We start from the raw sequence: 22,805 nt of genomic DNA on the forward strand, positions 1-22,805 counted from the left end.
CTGACACTGGCTGATAAATTACTAAAGGGCAGCTGACACAGGTTTAAGATAATTGGGGTGCATGAACAAAGTTTGTGGCCACAAACTTTGTTCATGCACCCCAATTATCTTAAACCTGTGTCAGCTGCCCTTTAGTAATTTATCAGCCAGTGTCAGGTGACTAGTGTACCTTTTAAAAGCCATGCAGTTCATGGCAGGTACACCTTACACCAAGTGGGCATATTTGCAGTTATATTATGTGATACAGTTGCCAGGTTTTAATTTTTATGATTTTGTGATAGTGTAGGACCTGCATGAAGGTGGGGTACCTTGGCGAGCGGTATGCAGGCTTCCGTGCATTGGCCAATTCACTAACTAAACCCCCATCATTTATTCATTTATTCATTGATGTTGTGAGGATAAGTGAGCTCATTTTGGTGAGTGCTGAACTTTTTGTTTCTATATTTTTGAGTAGGTGGCCATGGGCTACATGCACCCCACCCTATTAGTGGCGAGTGCGGATACTGCACCCCGCTTCTGGGGTGGCGAGTGCTGTGGTTTTCTATTTGCTTATATATATATATATATATATATATAAATATATATATATCATGTGTTATTGAGGAGGTGATTTTCTTGGAGAGGGTGAGTGGATTTATTTAGATAAAAAGTTTAGGTGGAGTTTTTGCTCCTCTTACCTCTTTTTAAAAGTACAACAGACAGTACACAAAATATTACACATGAAAACATGTGTCTTCAATACCTACCATTTTCTTCTAAATAAGCCATAAGTATACAGTTGGATTCCGTTCCCTCGGTTGAGTAGTCAAGAGGAATGTTTCCATTTACATCTTGCAGCAGAACATTTGCCCCCGACTAGATAGGAAGAAAGAAAGAAAAAAATGTAAACTATCAAAATATAGCAATGCAATATTTCACAATCAAATGCAAATTTGTTTTCAGATCTACTGAAAGTTGAATAAAAGTCTACTTTTGACCCAACAAAAACTGTATTTTACTTAACGGAATATTATTGCAGATTGCATGTTAGGCGGGAGATGTTTCCTGCAACAGACTGAATGAGATCTAGGCAAACCTGCTCTCCTGAAATGCATTTGTGGATACACTAGGATAGGATGACTACATCATGGCAAGGGCTGGGTACGAATTCCCATCAAACAGTATCCAGACGGTTAGGGTGCTGACAGCAGTATCCCAATGGTCAAAATCCTGAGGGATCCTGGTAAGTATTTTAACTGTAACCCTAAACCAGCCCTCCCACAGCCTAACCCTCCCCCTAGTGCCTAGCCCAGGGATATTTTAAGAGAGGAGGGCCCCCGTGTGCAGGCTCCATACGGGCCCCCTCCTCTCTGCAGCAAGTAGACACTGGCTTTATGCCAGAGCCTACTTCACATGAGCAGGTCTCCAGGGACATGGCACCCGCAACTTGTTTCCGGGGATATCTGTATTGTGCATGTGCAAATACCCAGGAAAATAGCCATGGCAGCTATTTTGCCTGTGATTTAAGTCTGCAGAACCGGCTGCCATGGAACTCCGGAGGGTAAATAAAATTATATGGGTGCAGGGTATGCAGTGTGGGGGCCCCCCTGGACCCATTATAGATACTAACCCCATTACTTACTATCATGATCCATCGGGATTCTGACCTTCGGGATCCTGCTGTCAGTATTCTGTCAGGATCCTGATCACAACCCCACAGCAACTCAAATAGAATGTTAGGTTAATACTACACAATGTGATTTATATTCATGATTTACTGTATACCAGGGATGGGGAACCTTTTTTCTACCAAGGGCCATTTGGATATGTATAAAATCCTTTGGGGGCAATACAAAAATTATCAACTTAAAAATTAGCCTACCCCCAGTAGTTATGTCCCAGTGATATGCACCTTATCAGTACTGTGCGCGCGCGCTGAAGGCATGCGTGCCAAAAAATGGGTGTGGCCACATGCCACACGGGGCATGGTCAATTATAATGGGGCGTGATACATATATGCCCCCAATAGTGCACTGCCAGATACACATATGCCGCCACAGTGCCAGATGCACATTGCCCCACAGTGCCAGATGCACACTGTCCCACAGTGCCAGATGCACACTGTCCCACAGTGCCAGATGCACACTGTCCCACAGTGCCAGATGCACATTGCCCCACAGTGCCAGATACACAAATGTCCACACTGTGCCAGATACATATTACCCCACAGTGCCAGATATACATTGCCCCACCGTGCCAGATACACATTGCCCCACAGTGCCAGATGCACATTGCCCCACAGTGCCAGATACTCAAATGCCCACATTGTGCCAGATACATATTACCCCAAGGTGCCAGATGCACATTTCCCCACAGTGCCAGATGCACATTGCCCCAACGTGCCAGATGCACCACAGTGCCAGATGCACTTTGCCCCACAGTGCCAGATACACATTGCCCCACAGTGCCAGATACTCAAATGCCCACAGTGTGCCAGATACATATTACCCCAAAGTGCCAGATGCGTATTGCCCCACAGTGCCAGATACACATTGCCCCACAGGAGCCGGGGCTGCCGGTCCGCGAGCTCCGATTGGCTAACAAACCAATGAGATTCACCTCGCCGCCGGAGACCGGAATCCGGACATCACTGAGCACATTGAGAGGCAGGAGAGGCGCTGTGCTCTCTTCCCCTCACATAGCAGCGGCTGCAGCACTGGCCGCCGGGCCAGATGAAGAGGCTGTGCGGGTCCAATCCGTACCGTGGGTCGGACGTTCCCCACCCCTGCTGTATACGGTATACAGTATATGAAAATTTCAATGTAAGATTTAGTGGCTTTTAGATAAACAGTCATTTTAATTTCATTACAGCAGGGTTTCCCAAAATTGGTCCTCAAGGCACCCCAGGTTTAAGGATATCTTCACTTGAGCATAGATGGTTAAATTAAACTAACATGTTAATTCACCTGTGATTAATTATGGATATCTTTAGAACCTGGACTAGTAGGGTTCCTCGAGGACCGAGTTTGGAAAACACTGCATTACAATGTTGTGAAAAAAATATAAAAAAATACAATATTTGAATTGCATTAATCTCAATATTGAAATTATTGAGTCGCTTCATTGGTTCATATTCTGGACCTAATGTTTTGGATGTTTGTGGGGTGGATGGGGGGGGGGGGTGAATGAACAAAACTGTTTCAATAATTAGTAAACTACAAATAATATTGAATATAACAGAGTGAAAAATGAAATTATAAAAGATTTTTTTTAACATCTGTTTATTTATTAATACTAGAAAATAGATATGCAATACTTCTGAAGTTATCACAGCATTCCTTCACTGTCTATTTAAAGAACAGTAAATGATAAACAATGTAATTACATTTTAATTTACAACATATGTGTTGGAGAAAAGCCTTATGTGAATAATAACATAACGTCTGGTTAGATGATAAACTCAGTGACATTCTGACTGTAAGAAATAAATATATTAATATTACACCTTAGACAACTATCATATAACTGATAAATCAAACATGCCATTGCACAATAATTAAACTTGTTTAGAATGATGTTCTGTCAGCACCTTGTGGCATCTCTTGGTAAACTAATCAGCTCCTTCGGATTTCAGTATCATTTGTACGCCGATGATACTCAAATCTACCTATCCTCCCCAGATTTATCATCATCTGTATTGGCTCGTGTCACTGGATGCCTGTCTGCCACTTCATCTTGGATGTAATCTCGCCACCTTAAACTCAACATTTCCAAAACAGAATTAATTATTTTCCCACCAGCCAAGAGTAGTTACCAACCTGATATCTCCATAACTGTTGACAATACAATTATCCACCCTACCCCACAAGCTCGCTGCCTAGGTGTAACCCTTGGCTCTGAACTGTTCTTTGTTCCACACATTCAATCTGTCTCAAAATCATGATACATGCACTTAAAAAACATGCACAAAATACGCCCTTTTCTTACACAAGACACTGCAAAAACTCTAATCCATGCACTCATCATCTCCCGCATTGATTACTGTAATAGTCTCCTTACTGGTCTTCCCAAACATAGGCTCTCACCACTACAATCCATTTTGAATGCAGCTGCGAGGCTAATCTTCCTCGCTAGACGTTCATCGTCTGCTGATCCGCTCTGTCAGTCCCTCCATTGGTTACCGGTATTCTATCGTGTTAAATATAAAATACTTTTACTTACATACAAGGCCATTAACCAGACTGCACCATCATACATCTCCCTACCAGACCTCTCCGCTCTGCACAAGATCTGCGTCTCTCATCCACACGTATTACCTGTTCCCACTCAAAATTACAGGACTTTACCCGGGCTTCACCCACTCTGTGGAATGCCCTCCCATGCACAATAAGACTCTCCTCTAGTCTCCAAACCTTTAAACGTTCCCTGAAAACTCATCTCTTCAGACAAGCCTACCAAATTTCAGATCCACCCACATAACCTTCAGTGCTTCCTTATCTAATTACATCCCCTCTGTACAGTCCACATAACCTCACATTTTGTCTTCCAACATTGCTAAGTGATCATATCATACAACCCATTAAGAACCTAGCAATCTGGTGGACCATTATGCAAAAGGCAGCATCTATCCTTGTGGTGTATCAATGCCTATTTCCCTATAGATTGTAAGCTTGCAAGCAGGGCCTACCTCTATGTCTGTCTGTCTTTGCCCAGTTTTGTTCTATAAATGTTGTTCTAACTGTAAAGCGCAACGGAATATGCTGCGCTATATAAGAAACTGCTAATAAATAAATGTAGCAAGCGACATTCTATAAGGAGGTTCCTAATAGTCTATGAAGCCACAATTAATCAGGCATCATACAGTACTTAACGTTGTTGTCCTCTTAAATGTTTAGATTTAAATTAATGTAATCCACTGAATAATATTAGTTATTTTTAAATCAAAGCAATTATTCCATTATTACAATTGTATCTATTTAAAAGCTCGAGTTATGACAAAGTTTATTTACATAAAATACATAGAGATAAATGTTAGGGAAATATGTGAAAGAAGAGGTTTATGATGGCCAGAAGGAAAGCGTAGGGTTAATGCTTAGTTTGATAATGGCATAATGTGCCTCTGTGTCCTTAGATTTCATGCTGCAATTGAATTTCTCATCATAATGAGCAATACATGTCATGCAGCATATGTGGCTGTGTAATCTACAGTACAGTCAGCTGACAGCCTCACTCTACTGGCCCAACACATGCCCATATGTTCAGCTAATGATGTGGCACATTTCTTCCATATTGGCCAGACTCTGAGGAGAAGTATGTGGGTTTGCCTACTTCATCAAATGTATAGCGTTATCACTTTCTTAACATACTGTACACATTTTCAATGTACTGTAACCGCAATGTGTTTCCTGACTGTATGTATACTGCATACACAGCACTTGATCACTAACTGTAAAAAGTATATATAAATAATGGTGTTCACCGACATGGAATTCTCCTCTTACTTCAAAAAGACTACTCAGCATAGTAAGTACATTATTAAAGCTACAGTTTCTAAATGGGATTGTCCAGTCTGATATTGATACAATAGTTTGATATTTGGGAACTGATTTGGGCCTTTGGATAGGACTGAAAGTAGGTATCAATTCTGCTTGTGAGAAAGCAACACAATTAGCTGGCTCTATTGCAATATGTTTAGTCAATTTAAATGGTTCTAAGTAAAAGATACATTTTCATCACAATGCATTCCTGTGTCTTTGGTGTCAATTTTTTGCACACATTATGAACATGAGGTCACGACTGCCGGGATCCTGACCGGATCCCCATACCGTTGCCCAACTTCTCCTACAGTAATATCTCCTGCTGAGACATGCTGGTAGCAAGTGCAAAGCAAAAGAACAAAAAAAAAACTGCACAAAACATTGATGCGTACACCCAAGTAAAGGTAAACTCCTCTCATGTGCATGCTTCTCTGATTCATGGCCACCTTCCTTGTGATTAGCTTGTCACCTGCTCTAGAGACACTGTTTTAATTTTTGTGGCCAAGACAACAACATATCAAGCAAACTGGGAGTCATGATCATGAGTTGCTACCAGAGAGCTGGGACTCTGCAAAAACAATGGAAATATAGAGGCCAGGAAAACAGGGTTCTGGAGATCTGCTTTGCATAGATAGATGAAATTTATTGAGTGATTTGGTGGTTCCCACTGTGTCATTACTGAAATACGGGGTTCTGCATCGCACATGCACCAACTATTTGGGGGCAACTCAATTAGCCACAATATGCCACAAAACATTGCAATGACACTCAACTACGTACATATCCACCATATACGGTAATTGTAATATTGCTCTAAGGGGTGCAAGGAAAAAACTAGCAATGTTACAGGTCATGTGCCAGAACAGCAGAGTGTGACCACCACAATTTATATTATAACTATCCTAGAAAACATTGTAATCCAAACTTTTGGTAAAAGCTATAGTAGAACAAAAATTGGTTATAATGGACACATTTTTAATTAAAAAAAAAAGACTAATTTGTAAGTCAATACATAAATTAAAATATTACAAGTTTAATATCGATGGTGATATTAAATCATGGCATAACAGATCTGGAGTTTATAATAAATCTGTCCAAAAGTAGAACCTGCAATCAGGCTAATTAAGTCATTGGTATAAAACCAAACACTTGTGATAACACTTCAGAAGCCATCAAAAACACGTCCTTATTTAATTAATTCCAACACTGTGAATTTAAGAGAAAGTACAAAATCCAGTGCTCCACAAGATAACAGTGGCAATGGTTAATCCTAGGGCTCAAGCAAAGAGCAGTGCACAGCAAGCACTATACATTATAATATCATGTGACAGTATCGGTAGCACTGCCGAGATCCTATATCCCACATTTGGACAACACACAGTGAGGTTATATAACAGTAAATATTTAACCTTTTGTGGCCACCTCAAATTAGACTTTTTCATCTTCTAAATCTCACATATTTAAACGGATTCAGTATGATGTCCCAGTTGTTGGAATGCTGGCGGTCATATGACCGACACCGGCATCCCAACATTGAAGATTCAGATTTCGGATAAGGTAAGTATTTTTATCCCCCCCTCTTCTACCCTAACCATCTGGAGGTGACCGCTAGGACTAACCCCTCAGGGGTTGTGGCTTGGGATAACCATCGGGGTGTGGTGACTAGGGCTAACCCCCCTAGTGCCTAACCCTACCCCTCCATCTTGGTCCCAACCCTAAAAGTTACCCCGATACTTACCTTCGGGATGGCTGCTGTCAGTCTTCCAGCACCGGTCTCCTAAGTGGTGTCGGGATTCCAGCTTCAGTCACATGACCGCCAGCATACCATTTCAACAACTCCGTTTAAAGTAGTTAAGGATTCAGAAAAAGTGTACATAGACAGACTGACAGACAGATAGACAGATTTCTGTAAATGTCGGTCTCATCTTAGAAGTCCCAGTGGCTGTCATACTTTAACTAAGAAGAAAGGAACAGATCTAGGAGAGGAGCTGGGAACTTTGTAAGTATGGGAGCGGAAGGTGAAGCAGGAGAAGGATGTGAGAAAGAGCGGATCAGGGGGGGTGTACAGGATAGAGCAAAGCAGGCAGGGGAGAGGACAGGATGAGCTCCAGTCACAGCAGGAGGAAATGCCAGACAGAGCTACAGCCTTACTTCTCCCCCAGCCAGTGCTGTACCATGCACAGGACTGTTACCTAAGTCCAGTCAGCCCGTGGAGTCAGAAATCACCCTACTCAGACCCTACCTTCCATGGTTGAAGTGTTGGACAGAGATGGGAGAGATCTGGAGGTGGAAAGGAACAAAGATGAGAGCCATGGGGGGAAAGAAAGTGACAGATTTGAAAGAGGATTGGGGAAAGGGGCAGGTATGAAAGAAATGCAGAACACACATGGGAAGGAGGGGGAAAAGATGGGAAGGTGGGGGAAAATACCTCTTAATGATTGGAGCTAGTGGCACATATCCCACAACACCCCCCCATAGTCCCACCCACAGATAGGAAGCAAGAAAGACATCAAGGTGGGGAGTTGGTGACATAAATCACTGAGAGATGGGAGGGACTTAGATGAGAGAGAGACAGGAGGTGGCCACACTAGCAAATCACGGGTCAAAAATATTTATTTATTTTTATATATATATATATATATATATATATATATACTGTATAATGCTGAGATGTACATGGCTGCATTTCAGAAAATGGATTTGGGGATTTGGTCAGGATTAGTAGTATTCTCAGTGCTATCCCTATCCATCATTCAATGCTATAAGGGGGGAGTATGATTGGCTCCAAATTTATTCTGCAGCAGGACAACAACCCCAAACATACAAACAATGTAATTAAGAACTATCTTCTGCATAAAGAATTACAAGGAGTCCTGGATGTGATAATATGGCCCCCATCATCGAGTCTGTCTGTGATTACATGAAGAGACAGATGGTTTTAAGCAAGCCTACATCCACAGAAGATCTGTGTTTAGTTCTCCAAGATGTTTGGAACAACCTCCCTGCCGAGTTCCTTCAAAAACTATGTGCATGTGTACCTAGAAGAAGGAATGCTATTTTGAAGGCAAAGGGTGGTGATACAAAGTATTGGTTCAATTCAGATTTCTCCTCTGTCCATTCACTTTGCATTTTGTTAGTTGATAAAAATAATAGTAGCACTTCTATTATTGAAGCATTCTTACTCTGCAGCATTTTTCCTGCCTAAATGTTTTGCACAGTACTATATATATATATATATATATATATATATACACCGTATTTTTCGGACCATAAGACGCACTTTTTCTCCCCAAAAATGTGGGGGAAAAAGTATCTGCGTCTTATGGAGCGAATAAGAGCCAGCACAGATGAAGGTTGCAGGTAGCGGGTAGCGCCGGCGGGTCCTGGATGCTGCTGCTGCGCCGTCATCAGCAGAGCGCCCGCATCTCAGAGCCCAGCAGCAGAGCGGGCATCATGTGACTCCCCCACTCCCCCCCACCTACTCCCTCCTCAGGAGTGCACCGCGGGCAGCGTTAGCTGAGAGCCTGGACGCGGGGAACCACTGGTAGTGTGTGTGTGTGTGTGTGTGTGTGTGTGTGTGTGTGTGTGTGTGTGTGTGTGTGTGTGTGTGTGTGTATGCTGGCTCTGACAGTAGGCTGCGCTCTGACAGAAGGCTGCACTGTACAGAATCCTTGTAGGAGTCTGAGAAATCACACAGAACTGGAAATATCTCTTAGAGGTCGGTGAAAACTAGGGAGGCAGGGCTATTCTGTTATAGTTTATTAAATATTAAATATTTTATTACACTATTTGGTTCAGAATATTTTTTCCCCAGTTTTCCTACTCTAAAAACTAGGTGCGTCTTATGGTCAGGTGCGTCTTATGGTCCTAAAAATACGGTGTATATATATATATATATATATAAAACGATAGCAGTAAGTGCGGCACTGGGAGTCTTGCAATGGAGTTGAAAAAAATCTGTGTCTTTATTGCATCACAGTATATATATATATATAGATAGATAGATAGATAGATAGATAGATAGATAGATAGATAGATAGATAGATAGATAGATAATTGTTAAATTACTAAATCACCTGTTCAGACTATCATTCAAGAAAAAACACTTATAACAAGTGTGTGACTCATGTGCTGTACTTTATATAACAACCAATATTAGCTGTTTATTTGGCTCAAATCCAGGATAATTCCAAAGTGATCAAAGAACCAAAGTAATAATCTCTCTAAATGTAAAGAAAAGTTTAGCCTTCTCCAGTATGTATACACTTACAGTATATATTTTATAAGATAATATAAACAATATGAACATTAAGATTACTACACAGTCTTCTGTACACAAACAGCTGACACTGGGCCTGATTTAGAGATGTATGTAAACAGTTAAGGGATTATCAGCGCTCTGCATATGTGTGTAGGTCGCGCTGCATATACATATGCCACGATGGTCTGGAGATGACAGCCGCAGTGAGGATTTGCTTGCAAAGTGATTGACAGTAGGGGACTGTTTGGGAGAGATAATGGGGAGTAGCGGTAAAAATGTGGCTGTGATCCCATATGCTGCTGAAATGTCTCCGGCAACTTTACTTCCTGCAGCCATGCTGCACAACCATAGTCATAAATTCAATAATCGATTGATCTGTAATGGATGCTGTCTTTGTACACAGCCGATGGGACTCACAAACTGACGGTGACCGTCTCCATACCAGCTCGGGCAGCTGTGAGGTTTCATGTATTCACAGAGATACTGCGTACAAATTCACAGCTACGATGGCATTTACGTACATCTCTGAATCAGGCCCCCTGTTCAAATCAAGCTCTAAGCAAAGTAGGATCTATTTATTATTATTCTTACTTTCATAATAAATTATATCATTATTTTATTTTGCTCTATATTATTTACTTATGTTATTTACTTTATCCAATTATACTGTATAAAATCAAAATAATAATAAATATAACTCAAAGGTATTTCATGGCATTTTCTTCTAACAAATTGCAGCAGAACTTTGAATCAATGCTAATGGCAATTATCTGTAACACTTCATTTGTTTTTATTGTCTGTATGACAAGGGATGCACAGTAGTTGGGATTCCTGGCATTCGAGATCCCGGTAGTCAAAATACTGACGCTGGAATCCCGACAGCTGTCAGAATGCCGATGCTGGAATCCTGGCAGCCTGGATACCGAAGTAGAGTGGGTTTGCCTGAGGCTTCATCTGAGATTGCAGGTTCATGGGGGCGCTTGGAGTGATTTATTTAACATATAAGCTTTTTTGGCCTCATGGTGGCGTGCTCTGGATTGTGAGTGCCAGTCCCAAAATAAATATGCTTCCTGATTACTGCACCCCCCAGGGACCAGCCACCTTACCATATGCGCAGGACTAATCCATCATTCCCTCCTCAATGGCCTGGCCAGCCTGCTCCTCACCCTCTGTCGGGTTGGCAAGAAGCCAGGGTTGGCAAGGGGACTGAGCTGGCAAGGATTATATCAGTTCCATGAAATGAACAGTCCATGCAGTGGTCTTTCAGAAATCAAAAATAACTTTGGCAAATTGTCAGTCAGATCAAAAAAGTCATGAATGTATTTTCAACTTACCCAGAACCCATCAAAGCAAAGTGCCCAATACACCAAACTACCTCCTACATTCTTACGCACTACCAGATTAGAGAAATTATGAGGTGCAGAGTTGCAAAAAGACTGCGGGCAAACTTAGTAACTGTTGGGAAACACATGTTTTATGGTAGATTTTTATTTTGACACAATTTTCTTATGTTTTATTGTGTTTACTACTTAGCAGCCCCTCAAAATGACGGAATAATATAACAGTCATGTCAGCGCTGGTGGCTGTGCGCATCTGCACAGAGCAACAATTTAACTGCTTTATTGGCAGCATCTAGTGACCGCCGACGTGCAAAACACTTGAATTTCCCCCATAGAGGTTCGGAGCAGCATTAGCTTATTATTATTTATGTTTTTTTGTTTGTATCTTTGTCAAATAGTTTGTTTGTTTCTTTGCCATATCTCAGAAATATAGTCATGTTTTTTTATGTTGGCCAAATATCAATTCTTCCTGTAATGATGGCATTTGAGTCACTATCCTTTATTGGGTCTTCTATGCGCTGCCTCTCACTTCAGAATGATTCAATAGAAGCTTTGTATTTGTGAGTTTAAATTCCATGTAATAATATACTACAGTTACTATACAGTAACTTTTCTTTAAATAAAAATGGCCACTCACTACCGACAGAATGTCATCATGTTCTCAAAGAAAAACTCTGATAAGACATTGCTTTAAACATATGCAAAAATGCACCTCTCGGATTGCTCTCTGTACTATATGGAATAACTGGTATGTTTTATATATATATATATATATATATATATATATACACACACACACATATATATATATATATATATATATATAATTTTTATATATTTATTTATTTTCTTTTTTATGACAGTCACTGGCTTGTTCTCTGTATTGTATGGCAATCGGTGGGATGCTCTATATATTGTATTGAAAGTCACTGTGATGCTGTCTGTATTGTATGGAGATGAAGATGATGCTATCTATGTTTATTTGGTTCTAGCTACATGAAGTAACTGTCAAAATTTGTTTGCCAGAGCACCTGTGTGTTCATAAACTTCCCCTGTTCTCAGCTGAATGCTACTGAACAGAGGTAGCAACAAAAAAAGAGTAACAATACTGGAAGGGGTTTCCTCTGTTGTAATTGTATTGCTCTTGCTAATCCAGTAACAGACATGCAATAACATTACAATACAGGTATATAGTGATCGTACTGCTATTGGTTAAATATCCTGGCCTTTTCCATGTGAAGTCACACAGAGGCAGCCCTTTCCCCATCCAGTTTTTCAGCAAAATGAAAAACAAGATAGCAGGTAAAAACGTTGTTTTGTTGTGGCAGGTAGGTATTGGATCACAGGTCCATTTTGGTCTTCTTAATGACCTTCTGGATATCTCTGCCTTTGCACCATTTGGGAGAGATTAAAAACTGAATTCAAAAATACATTTCTAAAATAAAATAGTAAATTAATTTGCATCTCATAATTATAATTAATGCAAACAAAAGATAGTACCCAGTATTGTGGATCTATTTTAACTTTAACTTTCAGGAAAGTTTTCTGTGCAGCAAATATTCTCTGTAGCACAAAATAAAATTTTACATTCAACACTATCCATTAGCTACACTGTATAAAGCCCCATTGCCTTGAGGCTAAGCAATTACTGATATCAGATGTGCACTCACTGGGAAAAACTGCTTTGAGTTAGGGAGAAAGAAATCCAATTCCAAGCACATAGAGGCATTCCACAGAAGCATGATAAAGATATTTCTCATGTCAAGTCGCAGACTGCTACTCAGAAATCTCACTGTTAACCAGTGACTTACGTTAACTATTTGCCTTGTCCTCTAAGAAAGACCTTGTGAAATGATTATTTGTTTCAAAACACCAGCTGCACCTTATATTAACATGATCATACATTAGAAAAACCTATTAAAATAAAAATCAATAAATAATGTAATTCAAGAAAGTAAAGAAGATCCTGTGTTTATTCTCAGAAAATAGTAACTGGTTTAAGGATCAACACAGTGACCAAAAGGTTATTCTAAGATGTGTGATTTGGAGTAACACTGAAAGCGATGATCATACGGTCTAGTATTTGACACAACTACAGTAACAAATCACTGTTAAAATAAGAATTTACTTACCGATAATTCTATTTCTCATATTCCGTAGTGGATGCTGGGGACTCCGTCAGGACCATGGGGAATAGCGGCTCCGCAAGAGACAGGGCACAAAAAGTAAGCTTTTAGGATCACATGGTGTGTACTGGCTCCTCCCCCCATGACCCTCCTCCAAGCCTCAGTTAGGTACTGTGCCCGGACGAGCGTACACAATAAGGAAGGATCTTGAATCCCGGGTAAGACTCATACCAGCCACACCAATCACACCGTACAACTTGTGATTTGAACCCAGTTAACAGTATGATAACAACGAAGAAGCCTCTGAAAAGATGGCTCACAACAATAATAACCCGATTTTTGTAACAATAACTATGTACAAGTATTGCAGACAATCCGCACTTGGGATGGGCGCCCAGCATCCACTACGGACTATGAGAAATAGAATTATCGGTAAGTAAATTCTTATTTTCTCTAACGTCCTAGTGGATGCTGGGGACTCCGTCAGGACCATGGGGATTATACCAAAGCTCCCAAACGGGCGGGAGAGTGCGGATGACTCTGCAGCACCGAATGAGAGAACTCCAGGTCCTCCTTAGCCAGAGTATCAAATTTGTAAAATTTTACAAACGTGTTCTCCCCTGACCACGTAGCTGCTCGGCAAAGTTGTAATGCCGAGACCCCTCGGGCAGCCGCCCAAGATGAGCCCACCTTCCTTGTGGAGTGGGCATTTACAGATTTAGGCTGTGGCAGGCCTGCCACAGAATGTGCAAGTTGGATTGTGCTACAGATCCAACGAGCAATCGTCTGCTTAAACGCAGGAGCACCCATCTTGTTGGGTGCATACAGGATAAACAGCGAGTCAGATTTTCTGACTCCAGCCGTCCTTGAAATATATATTTTCAATGCTCTGACAATGTCCAGCAACTTGGAGTCCTCCACGTCGCTAGTAGCCGCAGGCACCACAATAGGCTGGTTCAAGTGAAAAGCCGAAACCACCTTAGGCAGAAACTGAGGACGCGTCCGCAGTTCTGCCCTGTCCGAATGGAAAATCAGATATGGGCTTTTGTACGATAAAGCCGCCAACTCTGATACTCTCCTGGCTGAAGCCAGGGCCAGTAGCATGGTTACTTTCCATGTAAGATACTTCAAATCTACCGATTTGAGCGGCTCAAACCAATGGGATTTGAGAAAATCCAAAACTATGTTGAGATCCCACGGTGCCACTGGAGGCACAATCGGGGGCTGTATATGTAGTACACCTTTGACAAAGGTTTGTACTTCAGGCACTGAAGCCAATTCTTTCTGGAAGAAAATCGATAAGGCCGAAATTTGAACCTTAATAGACCCCAATTTGAGGCCCATAGACAATCCTGCCTGCAGGAAATGTAGGAATCGACCCAATTGAAATTCCTCCGTTGGGGCCTTCTTGGCCTCACACCACGCAACATATTTTCTCCAAATGCGGTGATAATGTTGTGCGGTCACTTCCTTCCTGGCTTTAATCAAGGTAGGAATAACTTCCTCTGGAATGCCCTTTTCTTTTAGAATCCGGCGTTCAACCGCCATGCCGTCAAACGCAGTCGCGGTAAGTCTTGGAACATACAAGGTCCCTGCTGAAGCAGATCCCTTCTTAACGGTAGAGGCCACGGCTCTTCCGTGAGCATCTCTTGAAGTTCCGGGTACCAAGTCCTTCTCGGCCAATCCGGAGCCACGAGTATTGTTCTTAGTCCCCGTAGCCGTATAATTCTCAGTACCTTTGGTATGAGAGGCAGAGGAGGAAACACATACACGGACTGGTACACCCACGGTGTTACCAGAGCGTCCACAGCTATTGCCTGAGGGTCTCTTGACCTGGCGCAATATCTGTCCAGTTTCTTGTTGAGGCGGGACGCCATCATGTCCACCTTTGGTTTTTCCCAACGGTTCACAATCATGTGGAAGACTTCTGGATGAAGTCCCCACTCTCCCGGGTGGAGGTCGTGTCTGCTGAGGAAGTCTGCTTCCCAGTTGTCCACTCCCGGAATGAACACTGCTGACAGTGCTATGACATGATTTTCCGCCCAGCGAAGAATCCTTGCAGCTTCTGTCATTGCTCTTCTGCTTCTCGTGCCGCCCTGTCTGTTTACGTGGGCGACTGCCGTGATGTTGTCCGACTGGATCAACACCGGCTGACCCTGAAACAGCGGTTTTGCCAGGCTTAGAGCATTGTAAATCGCTCTTAGCTCCAGTATATTTATGTGAAGAGACGTCTCCAGGTTCGACCACACGCCCTGGAAGTTTCTTCCCTGTGTGACTGCTCCCCAGCCTCGTAGGCTGGCATCCGTAGTCACCAGGACCCAGTCCTGTATGCCGAATCTGCGGCCCTCTAACAGATGGGCACTCTGCAACCACTACAGAAGAGACACCCTTGTTCTTGGTGACAGTGTTATCCGCTGATGCATGTGCAGATGCGATCCGGACCATTTGTCCAGCAGATCCCACTGAAATATTCGTGCGTGGAATCTGCCGAATGGAATTGCTTCGTAAGAAGCCACCATCTTTTCCAGGACTCTTGTGCATTGATGTACTGACACATTTCCTGGTTTTAGGAGGTTCCTGACAAGTTCGGATAACTCCCTTGCTTTCTCCTCCGGGAGAAACACCTTTTTCTGAACAGTGTCCAGAATCATTCCCAGGAACAGCAGACGTGTCGTCGGGGTCAATTGAGATTTTGGAAGATTCAGAATCCACCCGTGTTGTTGAAGCACTACTTGGTTTAGTGCTACTCCGACTTCCAGCTGTTCTCTGGACCTTGCCCTTATCAGGAGATCGTCCAAGTAAGGGATAATTAATACGCCTTTTCTTCGTAGAAGAACCATCATTTCGGCCATTACCTTGGTAAAGACCCGAGGTGCCGTGGACAAACCAAACGGCAGCGTTTGAAACTGATAATGACAGTTTTGTATCACGAACCTGAGATACCCTTGGTGTGAAGGGTAAATTGGGACATGCAGATAAGCATCTTTTATGTCCAGGGACACCATGAAGTCCCCTTCTTCCAGATTCGCTATCACTGCTCTGAGTGACTCCATCTTGAACTTGAATTTCTGTATGTACAGGTTCAAGGATTTCAGATTTAGAATAGGTCTTACCGAACCGTCCGGCTTCGGTACCACAAATAGTGTGGAATAATACCCCTTTCCATGTTGTAGGAGGGGTACCTTGACTATCACCTGCTGAGAATACAGCTTGTGAATGGCTTCCAATACCGTCGCCCTTTCTGAGGGAGACGTTGGTAAAGCAGACTTTAGGAACCGGCGAGGGGGAGACTTTTCGAATTCCAACTTGTAACCCTGAGATACTACCTGCAGGATCCAAGGGTCCACCTGTGAGCGCGCCCACTGTGTGCTGAAAATCTTTAGTCGACCCCCCACCGCCCCTGAGTCCGCTTGCACAGCCCCAGCGTCATGCTGAGGGCTTTGTAGAAGCCGGGGAGGGCTTCTGTTCGTGGGAAGTAGTTGCTTGCTGCACCCTCTTACCCCTTCCTTTGCCTCTGGGCAAATATGACTGTCCTTTTGCCCGCTTCTTATAGGAACGAAAGGACTGCGGCTGAAAAGACGGTGTCTTTTTCTGTTGGGAGGTGACCTGAGGTAAAAAAGTGGATTTTCCGGCTGTTGCCGTGGCCACCAGATCCGATAGACCGACCCCAAATAATTCCTCTCCTTTATACGGCAATACTTCCATATGCCGTTTGGAATCCGCATCACCTGACCACTGTCGCGTCCATAAACTTCTTCTGGCAGATATGGACATCGCACTTACTCTCGATGCCAGAGTGCAAATATCCCTCTGAGCATCTCGCATATAAAGAAAAGCATCCTTTAATTGCTCTATAGTCAATAAAATACTGTCCCTATCCAGGGTATCAATATTTTCAGTCAGGGAATCCGACCACACCACCCCAGCACTGCACATCCAGGCTGAGGCTATTGCTGGTCGCAGTATAACACCAGTATGTGGGTATATACTCTTCAGGGTAGTTTCCAGCCTCCTATCAGCTGGATCCTTGAGGGCGGCCGTATCAGGAGACGGTAACGCCACTTGTTTTGATAAGCGTGTGAGCGCCTTATCCACCCTAGGGGGTGTTTCCCAGCGCGCCCTAACCTCTGGTGGGAAAGGGTATAATGCCAATAACTTCTTTGAAATTAGCAGTTTTCTATCGGGGTTAACCCACGCTTCATCACACATTATTCAATTCCTCTGATTCTGGAAAAGCTACAGGTAGTTTTTTCACACCCCACATAATACCCCCCTTTGAGGTACCTGCAGTATCAGAGATATGTAAAGCCTCCTTCATTGCCGTGATCATATAACGTGTGGCCCTATTGGAAAATACGTTTCTTTCTTCACCGTCGACACTAGATTCATCTGTGTCGGTACCTGTGTCGACTGACTGAGGTAAGGGACGTTTTACAGCCCCTGACGGTGCCTGAGACGCCTGGACAGGTACTAACTGGTTTTCCGGCCGTCTCATGTCGTCAACTGACTTTTGCAGCGTGCTAACATTATCACGTAATTCCATAATTAAAGCCATCCATTCCGGTGTCGACTCCCTAGGGGGTGACATCACCATTACCGGCAATTGCTCCGCCTCCACACCAACATCGTCCTCATACATGTCGACACACACGTACCGACACACAGCAGACACACAGGGAATGCTCTTATCGAAGACAGGACCCCACTAGCCCTTTGGGGAGACAGAGGGAGAGTTTGCCAGCACACACCAAAGCGCTATAAAAATGTATATAAACAACCCTAAAAGGTGTTGTTTCTGTTATATGCGCTTAATATATAAAAATATCGCCAAAATATGCCCCCCTTCTCTGTTTTACCCTGTTTCTGTAGTGCAGTGCAGGGGAGAGTCCTGGGAGCCTTCCTCACAGCGGAGCTGAGCAGGAAAATGGCGCTGTGTGCTGAGGAGAATAGGCCCCGCCCCCTAAAACGGCGGGCTCTTCTCCCGGAGTTTGCGATATATGGCAGGGGTTAAATACATCCATATAGCCTCAAGGGCTATATGTGATGTATTTTAGCCATAGAAAAAGGTATTATACATTGCTGCCCAGGGCGCCCCCCCCAGCGCCCTGCACCCTCAGTGACCGCTGGTGTGAAGTGTGCCGACAACAATGGCGCACAGCTGCAGTGCTGTGCGCTACCTTATGAAGACTGAAAAGTCTTCTGCCGCCTGTTTCCGGACCTCTGGACCTCTTCAACTTCGGCATCTGCAAGGGGGGTCGGCGGCACGGCTCCGGGACCGGACTCCATGGCTGGGCCTGTGTTCGATCCCTCTGGAGCTAATGGTGTCCAGTAGCCTAAGAAGCAAATCCATCCTGCACGCAGGTGAGTTCACTTCTCTCCCCTAAGTCCCTCGTAGCAGTGAGCCTGTTGCCAGCAGGACTCACTGAAAATAAGAAACCTAAAAAACTTTTTCTAAGCAGCTCTTTATGAGAGCCACCTAGATTGCACCCTGCTCGGACGGGCACAAAAACCTAACTGAGGCTTGGAGGAGGGTCATGGGGGGAGGAGCCAGTACACACCATGTGATCCTAAAAGCTTACTTTTTGTGCCCTGTCTCCTGCGGAGCCGCTATTCCCCATGGTCCTGACGGAGTCCCCAGCATCCACTAGGACGTTAGAGAAATATATTGAGAATGTTGGCCACTCACCACTGGTTGAAACATTTGTGATTTAATTGGACAGATGCTTCCTAATTAATTATTAAAGAAAAGGCAGAAGCTTATATAAACTGGGTATGATGAGAGCAATACGATTATAGAATGAAAAGAACATTGTCCATAAAAGATAAAAATGATCTGTGAATGGTAAAATAAATTCAAGGTATATAGGTAGTAATACTATAGATTTATTAAAGGTACAGAGTGAAGATGTAGATCTCAGGGGTAAGCTTTATTTACTCCACAAGTGAATACAGGAACTCACACAAGCTTTTAAAGACACAAATTCATCAAAATGTGGCCCATAGAGCAGACTTTCTGGTCTGGGCAAGTGATACATCCCAGAGTCTCTAGCCTTATTGCTGGTGGTTGGCGGGTCATAGCTATGTTAAGCTCTAATAATGTTAATAAATCAACAGCTAGTGGGTTCATCTCAACTACCCTTGGCAATAACACAACTCTCCCAGCAAGACTAATGGTCCATACACACTTACCGATAAAATGAGTGATGTCGCTCATTTTCCCCCTTCCTAAGCGACATCGCTCATTTTATCGGCAAGTGTGTATACCGCCAGCGACGATCGATGCGCGGCCCCATGGGTCGGCAATGATCGTCGCTGTCGGCAGTGCATGCAAGTTCGATCGAGACTTTCGTCCAGGAGCTGCATGCACTGCCAGCGGTTGTGTGACGTCACTAAGCGATATGAGCGGTTATATCGCTCAGTGTGTACGGGCGGCCGCCGACTGTCCGGCCCGGGAGAGGAAACAGTAGATGACATCGCTCACAGAGCAACGTCGTTTAGTGTGTATGGACCTTTAGACAAAATAATTTGCATTAAAATAACAAGGTCCTGGTCGATGTAGTAAACTACAAGAAAAGGGTTGGAGAATTAGATATCACCTGTTTAATCTTGCTTTACCATCTTTCATGGGGTTTATCAACTGCAGAATGGTATGGTCCATGATCAACTAGAAATGGGCAACAAACAGAATGTTTACTGCCTAATATTCCTTCTCAATAACAAAATATTTTGTAACTCTTTGGATTCGGGAACAATTTCCCACTGGTAAACACATAACCATCCAGACCCTAAAACAATACAGCTCCAAGCTGCACATTAGAAGTAAATATTTGAATAATATAATATAAGACTGCTAGAAAACCCCTCTGCAGTAATCCATAGATAAAATAGTCCTAATGAAATCAAAAGCAAATTAATCAGCTGGAGATCATTTTAATTGATTATGTAACTTCTTTTCCAACAAGTTTTTTAATGGAATAGTTCTTATTGAAAAAGTTGCAATAACGCCTAACAATTATTAAACAAATGATTGCAGAAACACGAACCTTGATCTAGGTTTCCACTTTTCCAACCTATTTACTGAACATATATCCTAAGTAGTTTCTAATTTTATAAATGTCAAACCCTTCTGTTCTCTGCAACTGTAAGATAGCCCTAGGCCATTCAGATTAAGGGGTATATGCAATTCACGGCGAATCGCGGCAAATTATCGCCGTTTTTTAATTCGACACAATTCGACAGGTGAATTCCGGCAGTTGGCTGCCGGAATTCACCATATTCAATGAAAAACGGATTCGACAGTCCCGCGGGCGAAAAACGTCCGATTTGCCGGATTTTGCCGCGAATTAAAAAAGCGGGAAAAAACCCGGAAAAAAATGGCGTGGGGTCCCCCCTCCAAAGCATAACCAGCCTCGGGCTCTTCGAGCTGGTCCTGGTTCTAAAAATGCGGGGTAAAAATTGACAGGGGATCCCCCGTATTTTTAAAACCAGCACCGGGCTCTGCACCTGATGCTGGTGCAAAAAATACGGGGGACAAAAAGAGTAGGGGTCCCCCGTATTTTATACACCAGCATCGGGCTCCACTAGCTGGACAGATAATGCCACAGCCGGGGGTCACTTTTATACAGCGCCCTGCGGCCGTGGCATTAAATATCCAACTAGTCACCCCTGGCCGGGGTACCCTGGGGGAGTGGGGACCCCTTCAATCAAGGGGTCCCCCCCCCAGCCACCCAAGGGCCAGGGGTGAAGCCCGAGGCTGTCCCCCCCATCCAAAGGCTGCGGATGGGAGGCTGATAGCCTTGAGTAAAATGACAAGAATATTGTTTTTTCCAGCAGTACTACAAGTCCCAGCAAGCCTCCCCCGCAAGCTGGTACTTGGCGAACCACAAGTACCAGCATGCAGGAGAAAACCGGGCCCGCTGGTACCTGTAGTTCTACTGGGAAAAAAATACCCAAATAAAAACAGGACACACACACCGTGACAAGTAAAACTTTATTACACACTGCCGACACACACATACTTACCTATGTTGACACGCCGACTGCCACGGTCTCCGACGATCCGAGGGTACCTGTGAAAACAATTATACTCACCTACCAGTGTCCAGAGGTACATCCACGTCCAGAGATAATCCACGAACTTGTTAAAAAAAGAAAACGAACACCCGTTCCATGCCGGACTGAAAGGGGTCCCATGCTTTCACATGAGACCCCTTTCCACGAATGCCGGGACATCACGTGACTCCTGTCACTGAAGTCCCTTCAGCCAATCAGGAACCGCTACTTCCGTGGCGCTCACCTGATTGGCTGTGCGCTGTCTGAGCTGTCAGACAGCGCATCGCAAAGCCGCTCCATTAGTTTCAATGGTGGGAACTTTGCCGTCAGCGGTGGGGTTACCCGCGGTCAGCCGCTGACCGGCGGGTGACCTCACCGCTAGCCGCTAAGTTCCCACCATTGAATATAATGGACGGAGCTGTGCGATGCGCTGTCACAGCACAGACAGCGCACAGCCAATCAGGTGAGCGCCACGGAAGTAGCGCTTCCTGATTGGCTGAAGGGACTTCAGTGACAGGAGTCACGTGGTGTCCCGGCATTCGGGGTAAGGGGTCTCATGTGTCAGCATGGGACCCCTTTCAGTCCGGTATGGAACGTGTGTCCGGTTTCTTTTTTTGCCAAGTACGTGGATGTATCTCTGGACGTGGATGTACCTCTGGACGCTGGAAGGTGAGTATAATTGTTTTCACAGGTACCCTCGGATCGTCGGAGACCGTGGCAGTCGGCGTGTCAACATAGGTAAGTATGTGTGTGTCGGCAGTGTGTAATAAAGTTTTACTGTCACGGTGTGTGTGTCCTGTTTTTATTTGGGTATTTTTTTTCCAGTAGAACTACAGGTACCAGCGGGCCCGTTTTTCTCCCGCATGCTGGTACTTGTGGTTCTCCAAGTACCAGCTTGCGGGGGAGGCTTGCTGGGACTTGTAGTTCTTCTGGAAAAAACAATATTCTTGTCATTTTACTCTAGGCTATCAGCCTCCCATCCGCAGCCATTGGAGGGGGGGGGACAGCCTCGGGCTTCACCCCTGGCCCTTGGGTGGCTGGGGGGGACACCCCTTGATTGAAGGGGTCCCCACTCCCCCAGGGTACCCCGGCCAGGGGTGACTAGTTGGATATTTAATGCCACGGCCGCAGGGCACTGCACTTCAGGACCAATAAACCCAATGCACAGTATTTCTTCAATTTCCTTTTTTTATAGCTTTAAAATTAGGACAAGCTATAAAATCTTACGTGATCATCACAGGATGCATCTAAATGCTATATTTATTCTACCAGCTAGATAAAGGAAAGCATCTTTTAACTCTGATATTAGTTAATGTACTGTAAAGCAAATTTTGAAAGTGCACCAAGGGAGACTGTGCTCTGTCTAGAGACGCAGCCTTGCACTATTCTCAGATATAACAATCAAGAAGGTTACATGGACAAAGCAAGATTTGATTAGATTGATGTGATAGGGCTACTTCCACTTCAACAAACTAGGCTGCTCTATCTTATAGGGTTGGTCTTCAGTATG

General features: G+C 43.7%; 1 protein-coding gene across 7 annotated transcripts in view; it reads right to left on the bottom strand.

The window, feature by feature from the left end:
• Positions 1-22,805, bottom strand: part of MYO16 (myosin XVI) — a 1,104,874-nt gene that overhangs the window by 879,603 nt on the left and 202,466 nt on the right. For all 7 annotated transcript variants that reach the window (XM_063953181.1, XM_063953183.1, XM_063953182.1 and 4 more), the window contains one exon: positions 747-855. In XM_063953181.1, the coding sequence (XP_063809251.1) occupies positions 747-855 (109 nt within the window). The remainder of the gene's footprint in view (positions 1-746; positions 856-22,805) is intronic.

The sequence above is a fragment of the Pseudophryne corroboree genome, chromosome 2 (genome assembly GCF_028390025.1).
Source record: "Pseudophryne corroboree isolate aPseCor3 chromosome 2, aPseCor3.hap2, whole genome shotgun sequence".
Classification (NCBI taxonomy): domain Eukaryota; kingdom Metazoa; phylum Chordata; class Amphibia; order Anura; family Myobatrachidae; genus Pseudophryne; species Pseudophryne corroboree.